A 14,327-nucleotide genomic window follows, 5' to 3' on the forward strand; every position below is an offset into this window, starting at 1 on the left:
TTCTCTCTCTCCCTCTCTCTGTCCTTGATCTCCCAAATGAGTACACATTGGCAAGTAATCCAATGAGATATGAGTGTATGGAATGTTGTATGCATTTCAAATCATACTGTTAATTTCCATTTAGATGCACACGTTTTAATGTAATCTGCTATTGGGCTCATGATTCACTGTTCACACTAATGTTTTATTTGCATTTCTGTCGTATCTCTTCAAACTTTGTTGTGTGAAATAACAAGCCAACTAACTGGACCAAAGGCTATTAAGCAATGCAGAAAGGATGTTTCAGCGCAAATTCTGCATCTGTCAACCCTAGCAAACCACTGTGCTATAGGTCAGACCTGAAGCGTTTGGGCTATTCTAAGATCCTCTTGTTTCAGTAATGCTAGACCCAGAAACACTTACTCTGACAAATAGTACAATGTCAACCTGAGTTCAAGGCTAAAGTTCTCACAGGGTCAGCCATGGAGTTTCACACACACACACACACAAATAAACACACACACCTTTGACCTTCCTGATCCTTGAACAAGCAGCGCACTGGTAGGCCAGTGCTTCCATTAAACCCTCATTACCTTCTTCACTCTCAGCGTCCTTCTTACAGCACGCTGAGCCGCAGATTAGCGCCAGTGCAGAGATATTTATACACAAGTGGCCCGTGAGTATAACAAACACCACGCAGAGACTCGCTCTTAGTCGCTCAGAGCAACACACACACACACACACGAAGGTTATGATGGCCCTCTCTCCGACGGAAGCCCCTTCCCCTGTGTGGGCTGCCGGGATGAGCTTGATCTAAGGCGGCGAGGCACACCATCAGTCCCACCCCCACGCCTCAAACACTCATACACAACTTCCAACCCCCCCCCCCCCCATTCCAGATCTTTACAAGCCACTGGGCACTCAGAGCTAATCAACCCTGACAAGTGAATGGGAGGCTACACGGCCGCCGGTGGGAGGACTGGCTAGGGGGAGCGCAAAAATCAGAGACTCCACAGAAAACAGCAGGAGAGGAGAAGGAAGCGAAAGCACACAGACCAGACAGATAAAGAAGAGGAGGAACTATTGCAATATTTGTTTACAGGAGACAACGAGCACGCAGGGTCACTTGGTCAATCAGCTGTGCACCACCCCATGAAGTTGCTGCCAATTTGAGGTAAGACTTCACTTGATCTGCATGCTCTCTGTATCACTCAGAGCAATGATTTGTATTTGATACACATGTTTTCAGATTGAATATATGTGAAAATGCATGTCACCAATGTCACAAATAACATAGCCTACTTAACTGTGATGCCATAAAGCTTCTGTGGCATGTCAAATTTACAGATTTAGCACATTGGCAAAGATGTTAATCTCAATCTCAGTGTTGAAAATGTTTTAAACCCATTCCAACAAATTCTAAAATGATCAATGAGATGAAATAGCCAAATCTCATTAGCCATATTTTTTAAGGCACATGTATTTCAGATGAAATCTGAAGCTTATCAAGTAAAGTAAATAATTCCAGGAACAAGCTGGCAGTGGCATTTTAGCTCCCTGTCACAATCCCAACATAAGCATGTTATAGTGTCAAGACAACTTCCACACTCTGTCATTTGTTCTCACAACAAATGTTTCTCTGAGATAAATGTGTCATGTCTCCATTGCTATGATAGATCTACTATTCTGTACCACCAGACATTTTTTTTTTCATGTGGCGCTATCTGCTCAGCCATGTATTGTGAGGACTGTCCTAATATACCAAAAAATGTGACCCTGTCTTATCACTTGACTGACTGTCATGACGCAAAATATACAGTAGCACCTGCCATTACATGTTTATGACTTGGTTGTGCCAATTTTATGACAGAGTTGTCAAATAAATTGTCACTTATCTGTGTGACTGTAAGGACAATTATTTTGTTGTGAATGCTGTGGAAAGCGTAATATGGGGATCTTCTTAAACAGAGACTAGAGGCTCCACTGGATTGTGTGTCCCACACAGACACATAAAAGACCAGACCATCGCCTGTATACACATTCAAGTTATTTCAGCAGGTATGGAGTCAAGTGGAGTGATAACTGGAATGGAGTCATAACACATAAACTTGACTCTACATAAAGTACATCAAAGCTTGACTCTACATAAAGTATGTCAAAGCAACAATGAGTGATAATCTTTTCCCACAACAGTATGACTACTTTTCCAGCTTCCAACTGACATTTTTACGACGCTATATGCACAAGACAGACACACACACCTCACAATGAATAATATGATTTCAAAGCAATACCACATCTATGCATAGAATTACCATTTGCGACTAGAGATGTAAGATTGATGCTATTTTACAGATTCTGTTCACATGAGGACTTTAAGAAGCTGCCTTTTAGTGCCCCCGCATGTACTGCTGCCACTGCACATCAAACCCACTTTCTTGACGCCCCTGCTCTGGTTCCGTGCCTATGTAAACCGTGCTTGAATGGCCGCGTTGCATTTGGCACAATGAGGAATGTGTCTTTGTAGGGCGCAGTGCGGGTCATCTCAGGAGAATAGGAATGCGGCCCGGTGGCACTGCCTGGAGGCCCGCGGCCCTGTGGAAGCACTGCTTCTTTTCAGTCCTCTCAGCCGTGCTGTGCTATATAGCTGCTCGCAGGCATCACAGCACGCAGCCTCTCAGCTACTGTGTTTGGGCGCGCTGGCTGCCTCGGTGTGCTTTTGTTCCTTTCTGTCATGTCTGTGGCACACAGTCTATCATCTGCTAAAGTGTCTCTTAAGGCTACAGACCCCGTTGTTGAAATAAGTCATGTTACTCGAGGTCTGGGAGGCCTTTTCTTTACAGGGACTTATTATCTTTGGCTCTCCGGCTCTCACTGGAAGGGATCCAACGCATCTTACTGTCCATATGGAAACCTCTCTCTCTCTCTCTCTCTCTCTCTCTCTCTCTTTCTCTCTCTCTCTGCATAGTTTTATGGCCCTATCACCAGGGAAATGAATTAGTGCACAGGCTATTCCCTGATAATGGTTTATGTAGCATATTGTAAGTAAAGCAACAAAGCTGTAAAGCCATGTATGAGTGGCGACAGATGGATTGGTGTTCTGTTTTGGCACGTTCGCAAAACAGGCAGTACGATTAAATGTACCAATTCAATTTGGAAAGTTATGGACATAAAAAAACAGCATCTGAGCAACTGTCCTAGTAATAAAGTTATGTTCCTGCAGTCTCTATACTGCCCACACGTTCATACTGTTCCATACTGTTTCTTGCACTCAGGAGTGAATATTTTCCTGACTATGAAGGTACTGTCTTGTGAGAGATTTTTCTACATATATGGCTTGGCTATAATGGGAAAATCTACAGCCAGCTACCAAAATGAGAAATGTTAAGTGTTAATACTTTTCACAAATGGCATATGACCGCTGTCTCATTCTCCTTTGAGAAGTGCATGGGCCAATAGTTAAATGATTGCGATTTTTGAAAATCACTAACTCATGAAGGGCAAGTACCTGTCACGATTAATTAATGCCTGTGACTAGTGACTGGGCCTTGAAATATGAGTGCGAGCATGAATAATTGAGAACAGAAATAAAGTTAGTGAGGCTTCTCAAATGAAGAATTAAAAAAGTGTCCCATCCCACCACATTGGCCACGTGAGGCGATCCAAACACAGGTTTCTTATAAATGCACCGAGCAGGAAATGTCTCGCCTGCATCGGTGCTTCTTTCCTCAGACTGTCATGATCACACTTACAGTGCATGTTTAGCTGCTCACTATATACACCATTCTCCTCATGCTCCTTTTGCTGAAGTCAGCATCACATTTGGACAGAGTGTATGTGAGGGAAGAGACTCTTTTAAGAAACAGGAAGCTTGTGGTGTGAGAATGTAATGATTTCAATAGAGGAGCACAACACTTCCCTTTCTGTATTGCGGCAAGCAAATTTCCCCTGTCTCAGTTCAAGTAAGGTAATAATACTGTAGTTCACCGTATCTGTTGGTTTGAACACTAAACAAATATATGGGTCGCGACTAAATGAACATCGGAAACTGTGGGTCCCAAAGCCAGACCAGTTAAGAACCACTGCTGTACGTCATTATTTATTTTTTTGGACCTACTACATGATGGAGACACACTAGTAATACTTACTTTGGGACTATGTCAAAGCTTAATCTTATTGATAGCACTTGACTGGTGTGTAAAGTCAATTTGACAACAAGTTGACAAATGCACCATATCAACATGAATCAGCCAGTTAGTATGAATTGTTATGAATGTATAGTTAGGTTATAGCTGTACTTTAGTATTAATAACCGTAACCTTATTAATCTTAACTTAACTTTAGTAATCTTAAAGGTAAATGTTAACCATTTTCACATCTCATTACCAGAAACTATAGTGAAGCCTACTTACGAAGCCTTTATTAAGATCAGCTACTGAAGATTGCAGTGTTGGTGGATGTTGGAGGACAGATTACAAAATCACAAAGAATCCCATGAAGCACTTTAGACAGGGTTTAAACAATACACCCACACTTAAAGCAACACCCAGTACACCCAATCATTATCAGTACATTTTAAATGTTGTAATACCCATTTATGCAAATGTTGGATAATGTGAAATGACATTTGGAAATCTGTATTTTCCACCACTTGAAACATTTGAAGAGATCGAGCAAGCCACAAATGAAAGCGCGTTGTACAAAAGCTTGAGCCAAAGTAAGTAAAAGCTTTCTATTTATGTCCTGGTTTATTATCAATCTCCTTTAAAAAACTAACTAGAAATAGGGTTGGGGCACCTCCATATAGGGCAGAACCTCTGCCATGCACACACACACACACACACACACACACACACACACACACACACACACACACACACACACACACACACACACACAGAGCCCTGTCTTGAGTCCCTCCTTGTTTTCCTAGCACTGAGCTGATACATTTTATTACAGTGACTCACTGCCTCCTTTGCTTTTGCGACTGGTTAGCAACGAGAGGTCTGCACTATATTTGGCCCTAGCTTTCACACACAGCCACCCGATCAACTTTTCACTAAGAGTTGGACAGACACACACACACACACACACACACACATACACACACACACAGACATACACACACACACACACACACACACACACACACACACACACACACACACACACACACACACACACACACACACACACACACTGGCACAGGTCCTAAATGAGCTCTTACACAGAATGATTGCTAACAGAAAAGCAATTCTCAATTTAGACGAAAGTTGTTTGGAAAGGAAGAATTTAAAAAAAAATAATCATCTGAAAGGCACATATATCTTTCCAGAAAGACACAACTGGTTGTATAGTGCCTTTTCATAGGAAAAAATGTGATGGCCCAGGTATCAGCACTGAGACTTGTTCTGCGTGAACAAAAGACCAATCGCTTTGACCAACAAACCAATCGCTTTGACCAAGGACAAGGACAGCTCCAGTAGCAAAGACAGACCCATTCACATCTCAAGTAAACATGATCATATTGAAGAGAAGAGCGCCAGAAAAGTAACCACACACATACACATAGTCTGTTGGTGACTGAAGGGCTGACATTGAATTTGAAGCCATTTTTTCCTTTGGACAAAAGCTTGCTCATCACTCAGGATGTCGTCTTTCACTGCGTCTTTCATCGCTACTGCTAAATACTCCGACAACTCATATAGTTCCTCCAGTGTAAAAGGCAACATGCAACAAAGTGCCATGCCTGAAAGAAAGGCCACTTTTGGTTGATTTGCAAGTGAAGAAGCTTTCAAATAAGAATTTCACTGTAATTGGTACACTACCTTTTACTATGACAATGTATAGCTCACATGATACACATAACCTAAGGGTTCCTGTATAGGGTTGTCACGGTGATGTCATTTTGTGGTAATATCTGATGGTGAGGGGTGATCTGTGAAACATACTAAGCAGCAGCTCTGAGAGAAATGTGAAGGGTGTGATCATGAGCGTCCAACCTTTCATTTCTGCTTCTGCACACTTCCTGTGAGAGTGGGAGGATGTAGAGTACCCAGCACAAAGTCACAGAAGGACTCTCATACTCATCAACTATAATTCAGTCGATAAACTGCAGCTGGGATGCCGTTTAGAAAATTAACCTGAAATAGTTAAAACTAAGTGGACTTCTGATTTGAAAACCACACATACACCACAGTATGTCCACTGATACTGATGTAATCTCACAGTTTTAATCTCACAAACAGCAGGCCTCACCCACAGCATTACTCACATTGCCTATCAAGACTAAAATCAGTGAGTCTATGTCAAAGGGGGAAATTCACAGTGGCTGTTTTTCTGGTGTTTGCATAAGATATTCACCAAGACTCATGGACCAAGTTGCTCTATGTAAAGTGTTGAATATACCAGCATGTGTCAATCTCTATGCTGTCAATCCAGAAATGTTCAGCTAATTTCACCCTGAATGAAAGGAACATGGAGAATATAAACCAGATAGCTCTTTATAAGCCAGGGCCACCAAAAACACCAACATGTCTGAAACTAAGGTTGGCTTTACCACTTTTACCAAGCATCTGTACCACTCTCTTTCTGACCTTTATGAAATCTAATCATATAATTGTAGAGGGATGTTGTACACCCTCAACCATGTTGTTCACAACACACGCAGACACAAACACACACACACACACACACATCATGCACAGACACATTCACAGAAGCACACTCATACATTTCCGTCAGCCCCACACCCAAACCCTGCCCCCCTTGCTTGTGACATCACTGGGAAGTTGTGTTTATAAAGTAACCACAAGAATGCAGCGTGCTTGGCTCAGCGGTGCGCGGGGCAGACAGAGGGCTCTTTTAGTCAGCATGGTCACAGAGGAGGGACAGGGAGACCGACCCAGGGACTAACTCATCGCTCAGGTGAAAACGGTGGACACATTACCAGCACTGACAGAGGATATAGACAGAATGACACGTTGGGGCGAACTAAACACAGACAAGCTGTAAGCAACTTGCTGAAACCTGTTAAAGAAGATTGGGAAGGTAAATGATAACATTTGAAATGATACGCTGCAGGTGTAGTTCTTACCATTACAAAGACTGTTGAATATGAACATGAGCTGTTGTGAGAGAAATAGTTGCTGTTGTTGTTGGAGGTGATGTTTGTGTGTGTGTGTGTGTGTGTGTGTGTGTGTGTGTGTGTGTGTGTGAGTGTGAGTGTGTGTGTATGTGTATGTGTGTGTGTGTGTGTGTGTGTGTGTGTGTGTGTGTGTGTGTGTGTGTGTTTGTGTGTGTGTGTGTACAGTATGCTTGGCTGATATTGAGCTGTAGTGACATTTGTCAGTATCTGTTGACTGTCAACAAAGGGATTAATGAATACCAGAACTGAATTCAGATTCAGATCATTCTTGAGCACAAATACTCCATTTTAAGTGGAACCCCCTACCAGCATGCATTACTGTAATTAGATGAATACAAGACACAGGACATTAACTCGAGATAACTCGTGTTTACAAGCAGGGGTAAAGGTTTAAGTAAATGTGGTTTTATTTCAAACAATCTGAAGGTTATGGATCAGTTTTTTTTCTTCTTTTTCTTCAGTTAAGCTCAAGATTTCTTGTAACCGTAAAACTTCAAAAGGTCAGACAATACCCTCTCTTGTATCATGAGAAGATCATTAGAGGTCAGTTTAAAATCCACCAGGCCAAACAACAAATCAGTATATATTCTGAAAGTATATACCTTGTACTAACTGTACTATACTTTAGTCTTAAAAGTACTCTTAAATGAACTTTTTAGTGAAAACAGCTTGTTACTGAGTAACAGTTTCATCAAACATCTATTTTGACGTGTCCATAAGTCTTGTAATGTGTAGTTGAGGTTCTTTAAATAGCAGTATTTGACTGATGCCATCACAGAACAGTTCGGCCTCATCCTGGCTTTGTCTGAAGCCAAGAGAGTCTTCCTGTTTACTGCTTCACTCTCACCCCCTTTGCAAACTCTGCAAGAGCAGAAATGAGAGTGATAAAAAAAAAACGTCCTCGATATACTGATAAATCAATAGTACTACACTAACACAAGAAGATAAATTATTGTCTTTGGTAACAATTGCTGCTGGAAACTCAAAGCAAGGAAACTCCCAGAGGAAAACTGTGAAAGCTGTCTCAAAAGATGAAATGAAACCATATAAGTTCAATTTGCTCTCTTCTACAGCTGAGTGAGAAAAAAAGTTCTCTGCCTGAACCTTTTTTTGTTCCTGTTTCTGTCAGACACAAGACACCTGCCCAAAGCAGCACATTTATTATTTACATTTAATTAAGGTGACATACAGCTTAAAGTCCAGCTCCATCCCACCTTATTTCAAACAATACACACACACACAAGTCACTCTTATGGAGGATACCATGGGTGTGTGTTTAAACTCGTTGCAGTCGTGAGTGGTACTGTAGGTGTGGGCATTAACAGCATTAACATTAACAGAATCAGCTATAATGGAGTAGTCTCATTCTCAACATTCTCAGGCTGAGCTCAACAAATGTGGTGTGTTGTAAGCGTCAAAGAGCAAGTCGTCGCGGCTGCGAGACTCTTCCTGTTAGGTGATGAAGGAGAGGAAGTGCGGTTGATTGTGGCCAAAGCAATTTCACACATGGACTGAAAGGTCAAGGCAGAATGCAAGCGTCGATCCCACAGTTACAGATTATATGCCATTACCATGCTTGGGAAGAAATCAGCACTACATGATGATGACTACAGCATATTTCCTTGTCTGGTCTTCCTCTTCGTTCATTCAGTGCATATCAGCCCATGCAGAGGCTTTGTCTACTAGTGTAAAATGAACAACCGTAAATGTACATTGATACATTGTTGTTACACATAACAAGGTTTTTTGTTCCTACAAGAGCTTGATTATACAAATCCTTAACATTTCCCCCCACAATCCGCTAAATTTAACCTGTTTGTGTAATGCGATATAGCAGACATTCTCAAAAGCCAAACTCCCACCCTTCTGTAGGTATTTTTAAGTCGATGAGATGCAAAGTCATTGGAGATAAAAACAGATGAACATTTAACCGAGGTCAGGCCAAGTGGATGCTGCATGGTGATTTGGGGCATGTAATCCTGACTATTATCATGTGTTTTGAGATGATTGTGATATTAGTCTTGACTGATGGGACTCCCTCAGTAGAGCCCATGAGCAGAACAAGGCTTACACTTTCAAGAATTAATGAGCACAAGCCTAAATAAGCCACTTAAAAAGATTGACAGATACATATGCTGACTGTAGTTCACTGAACTCATATCTCTCTCTCTCTTTCATGAAAAAACTTGCTTCTCACCCTTCTTTCTCTTCTCTCCTTCTCCTCTTCTGTCATTCTCCCACAGAAATGCCCTCATTCCATCAGGTCTGCGTGACTCAGATCGGACAGGATTAAAATAGAGCTGGATTCTCCAGAGAGTGCGGGAGCGCGAGCGAAGAGAAGCGAGAGAACGAGTGAGTGACGGCGAGAGTTGGAATCCGCGCCTCGTAAAACAGACCTGTCTTGACCTGCAGGCCTTGCTGACCCCCCCCCCCCTCACACACACACACACACATACACACACACACAAGATCGGAATCGGGTTGAGGCAACCTCATGATTTCAAAGAAGCACATTCCATAAGCCATGCTTTGGTCTGCAGCCCTGGAGACGGGGTCCCTGGAGGGCCAAGGAAGGCACTTTTCCTGGGATTGAAAGCATAATTGTGTGCATCAGATCTACCAACCCAGCGACCCCACACCCATCCCCTTGTGCGCCCAGTTTCCCTTAGTACCCTTCTTCCTGTCTTACACAGAGAGAGAGAGAGAGAGAGAGAGAGAGAGAGAGAGGGAGATTTCCCCTCAGATGGGATGCTCAGCCACATCAGAGGAGTTAACCCAATCCAGAGGCCGACGCAAGCCTGAGAGCAGCATCGGACTGAGATCAAGTGGCCTGAACTAAGATTATTTCTCTCTGATGGGAAAATCACCCCCGTCCCCACTCACACCCACACTCACAGCCCGCCGCTTCCCCCTTCACAGGATTTAATCAGATTTCCTGCCACTTTCTCCTCTGTCCAGCTGCGCTTGGTGCCTGGAGAAAAACAGACAGACCGGGCGTCTGTGCCGCCCGCATCCGTACATGATCCGACAGGAGGCTTGAGAGAGGGGAAGGGCAGGGCAGGGCAGGGGTGAGGGACCGTCTGAACTCGAGCCGCCATGCAGGAGGAGATTCTGGGCTTTTTCTCGGACCTGTGGAACACGGCCACCAGCAAGCACGACCAGGGCATCTACAACACGGTGTGCCTGGTGGTGCTGCTGGCCCTGCCGCTGGTGGTGTTGGCCACCGCGCTGGTGGTGTGCTGCCACTGCTGCTGCTGCCGCCACGACCGATGCTGCGGCTGTTGCCGCGGCAGCGGCGGCGAAGATGGCGCGGGCGGACACAGGGCGGAGAAGCGACGGAAGAAGAATGGCAAGGCGAAAAACGAGGACTTGTGGATTTCGGTCAAATCTGGACCTATGACTCCCGACGTGGTGGGATTGAGTATGGTGTAGACTAGAGGACACCACCCTCTACGTACAAACTCAGGTCTGAGATGGATGACTGGTCACATTTCTTTCTCTTTTTTACTTTTTCACTCTTTCTTTTGGTAAAAGGTACAAATCATGGTACTGCGTGAAACTGTAGATTGACGGATTGGACAATGAATGTGCCTGACAGAAGAACCCTTCACCATGTTTGTGTGTGTGTATGTGTGTGTTTGAGAGAGAAAAAGAGTTTGTGTGTGTGTGTGTGTGCGTGTGTGTGTGTGTGTTTGAGAGAGAAAGAGTTTGTGTATGCTGTATTGTAATGTAAAAACTGTATTGTTGGGTGCAATTTGTGACCTATCCTGACAATTTGGAGGATGCTAAACATCCTGAAAAAGAGATTGAAGTCTCTGACATACTTAGACTGAAGATCTTGTCCCAAACCTTTTTGAAATACTGTATCACTGTCCTCAGCACTGACAGGATATCTCAAACTCGTCCCATAAGAGGCTATGGAGGATGTTTGCACTGGTGTTATTTTACTCAGATCATATCTCAGAAGGCAAGGAGATATTTCAATGATTTAAATTAAAGTCATTAACAACTCCATATGGACTGCCTCTGTATTTAACTAGAACAGAGCTAAGGTTATTTTGTCATCACCATAGGAACGGTGGATTTCAAATCTACGCCAAAGGAAGCAATCCAGGCAAAAATAGAACTGCTCTCTAATAGGCTATATAACATTTGCATTTTCATACCACTCTCAGAGTATAGCCCAGATATGTAAGGAATAATGTATTGTCCGCCGGTAATTATCATAAAATAAGTCCCGACAGGGAGAACAGAACCCCGACACGCAGCGGAGGGGTTTTGCTTCGACCTGAAGGGACTTATTTTCTGATAATTACCAGTGGACAATACATTATCCCGCTTATTACACGGCTACTTGCCAAAACGAGAAAAGAAACACAATGGGTCTTTAAAAATGATTTTGCTATGGTTTTGTGTCTTCCGCTGACAAAATAAATAGTTCACCACACAGATAGAACTTGACAGTTTCAGGTGTTGCGTGGCAACGTCTTACTAGCTTACTTTCCCTTTCAATGAAATTCCATTGCAACAAGCGAACGGACGTCTTGCGGAGGGATATGAAAGACGTTAATCAACCCGTTGCCATTGACAGCGGTGATTATATACTTTGCCGGTGATTATGTGAGGGATAATGTATAGAATGCCGGTCATTATTGGGAAAATAAGTCCTGACAGGGCAAACCGGACCCTGACACGCCAGCGGAGGGGTCTTGCTTCACCCTGAAGGGACTTATTTTCCCAGTAATGACCGGCGTTCTATACATTATCCCGCTTATTATACGGCTACTTGCCAAAACGAAAAAATAAACTCCACGATATGTCTCTTTACACTTATTTGTTACCGTTTCGTTGTAGCTTTGGCTGAGAAACAAATAGTTTGCAACACATGCTGAACTTGAATCAAACATTCTTTAGAACACAGCTGATCAACTGTCTGCTTTCACTTTTGATTGAAGTTCCAATGCAAGAAGTGACCGGACTACTTGCGAAGTGATATGAAAAACTTAAATCAGCAGCACAAAACCCGTTGCCATTGACAGCGGTAATTATATGTTTGCAGCAGTAATTACATTAAAATATATTTTACCGTAGAACGTTGGGAAATCACATTCAAGTCAATGGAGCGTTCTACTAGCACTGTGAAGAGCCGTATAATAAATAGATTTAACATAGGCCCGAACGTTGGGAAGGCCCATTCATGTGAATGGAACTTTCTGCAGCACTCTGAAGAGCCGTGTAATAAGATTGCACAACATATTTAGTATGGGTGGGTAAAATGTCATTTGAAATAGATGCAAATTATTATTTATTTCACAAGGAATCATTGCAACAAGAATATATTATGATAAGGAAATAGAGTCCTGCTAGTTTTCATTTTAACACAAAGTAGCTGTACTACTCTACTTTCTTCATACTAGGTGACTGAAGGACAGTGCTTTTGACCATCAAGAGGACATTTGTTTTTTTTCTAGGGGAATGTGTTTAAGGGGAGTGTGTTTTTCATTTTACACTTTTGCTTGGGAGAGGACATGTTAGAGATCTGTGTGTGTGTGTGTGTGTGTGCGCACCCCTCCCAATATCACCATCAGAGGCCTATTGCACAAAACTAGGATAAGGGATTAAGCCGGGATATCTTGGTTATCCTGGCTCAATTTATCCGTGATCCAGTTGCACAAAAGCAGGATAGGGGGCAGCAGGATATGTTATGGTATAAATCACCATGGCGATTTATTCTAGGGAGCTAGCCTGCTCCAGACCAGGCTAAATTCCAGGATCTATTTAATCTCATCCCTTATCTCAGTCAGCAGTCACCACAAACGGAAACCAATAGTTATTCCACTGCCCACTACACATTGTTATCACATATAACTAGACCCACTGTCATTATTTAAACGTTTGTGATCATTAATTAACTTTTACATATCGCCATTCCCGACCTGTCATGCGACAATGTGACGTCACGGGAGTGCCTAACCATTTCGCACGTGGTGGTCGCGGAACTAGTTGCAATATTCTCCTTAACAGAGGTGTTGCTGTTTGTTGCTGTTGTGAGAAGGCTATCTACCTACTTCACACCGTAGAAGAAACAATGAAGCCGCTCTAGTTGCCATGCACCGGCCAAACAGATTACACTGAGTGGAGTGGATAACCGGTCCAAGATGGCAGCTCCACGTCTCGTCAGCGCTAGTAGGGAGTAGCGGTCGATGCAGCGTCTATAGTATATTATGTCTATGGTTTCACCTGGCTTGATGAATCCGTGTCTGCTCATCCTGGCTTGCTCGTTGTGCAACCAATTAAGCCTGTACGCTCTTGTTTTGGATTCATTGAGCGCAGCTCAGTAACTTATCCCGGATGTCTTAATTCTGCTTTTGTGCAACAGGCCCCTGCAATGGCACTGCTTTGAACACACACCAATTATGCACAACACATTTTGTCCTAGGTGTCTTCATCCAGTGTAAACATGCTGAATCAACAATATACTGACTGTGTGCTTTGGCCAAAACTAGCTGCTGCATGAAGATCTTTTTGTCTGTTACAATATCTTTTCTGAAAGGCAGTACAAAATAAAAAGTATTTTTCTTCTGATGTTTCTGCCTCTTGGGGAAATTTAATTACACAAAGCCAAATGTGATTGAACCAAGACCAAACCTTTTGAAAGGTTCCAGAGTATGTGTCTATCATTTTTAGAAGAACTACATATGCCTTGACAGTGCACCTCTTTTTCATTTCCATTCCCTCACCCTATTTATTTTCTTCTGAAGTCTGTTTTGCCTTTTTATGCAGTGGGTCCTGCCAAATTTAATTCATTTACGTACCTGTCGTGCGTACAATGTCCTATCCTACCGGGGTATACACTGACAAAAGCAGATTGTGTGATGTACATTTTGTGTGTGTGTGTGTGTGTGTGTCTGTGTGTTATTTCTGCTGCAGCCACTCCCTGTGTGAGAGAGGCCATCATCCCGGTGCAGGCCCAGGCTTAGCCATCCAGGGGAATGCTGAGTGCTCACAGGGGAAAATCTGCCTGGGCAGCCAGCCGGCCTTTTTGCGAGGTTGGCCAGCCCGGTGACGTGACGTGACGTGATGCATGGGTCTGGCCCCGTCCTGCCCCTCCCCCCAAAAACCGTGGAGACAAACGGCCCCTGTTCCCGCTGACGTGCTGGACAGACCGACTGACCGGGGCTCGGGAGATGGGGCGGGGAGA

The 14,327-nt window shown here is 43.3% G+C and overlaps 1 protein-coding gene across 2 annotated transcripts; it reads left to right on the forward strand.

Annotated features, from left to right (window-relative positions):
- The first annotated feature begins 1,070 nt into the window (after window positions 1–1,070).
- Window positions 1,071–13,713, forward strand: kiaa0040 (KIAA0040 ortholog). Of its 2 annotated transcripts, none has more exons than XM_076295233.1 (2): window positions 1,071–1,153; window positions 9,370–13,713. In XM_076295233.1, the coding sequence occupies exon 2, from the start codon at window positions 10,223–10,225 to the stop codon at window positions 10,556–10,558; it is 336 nt and encodes a 111-aa protein (XP_076151348.1). In that variant the 5' UTR covers window positions 1,071–1,153; window positions 9,370–10,222; the 3' UTR covers window positions 10,559–13,713. The 2 variants fall into 2 exon arrangements, with proteins under 2 accessions (XP_076151348.1, XP_076151347.1); XM_076295232.1 differs by lacking the exon at window positions 1,071–1,153 and adding an exon at window positions 6,812–7,029.
- The last annotated feature ends 614 nt before the right edge of the window (window positions 13,714–14,327 follow it).

Source organism: Alosa pseudoharengus, unplaced genomic scaffold (genome assembly GCF_046254945.1).
Source record: "Alosa pseudoharengus isolate Yale_2024_CS ecotype anadromous, Long Island Sound unplaced genomic scaffold, YU_APseudo_1.1 YU_APseudo_1.1_scf_2, whole genome shotgun sequence".
NCBI lineage: Eukaryota > Metazoa > Chordata > Actinopteri > Clupeiformes > Clupeidae > Alosa > Alosa pseudoharengus.

Coding starts and splice junctions, on each gene's coding strand:
- kiaa0040 (XM_076295233.1), top strand. CDS start 10,223: ATGCAGGAGGAGATTCTGGGCTTTTTCTCGGACCTGTGGAACACGGCC.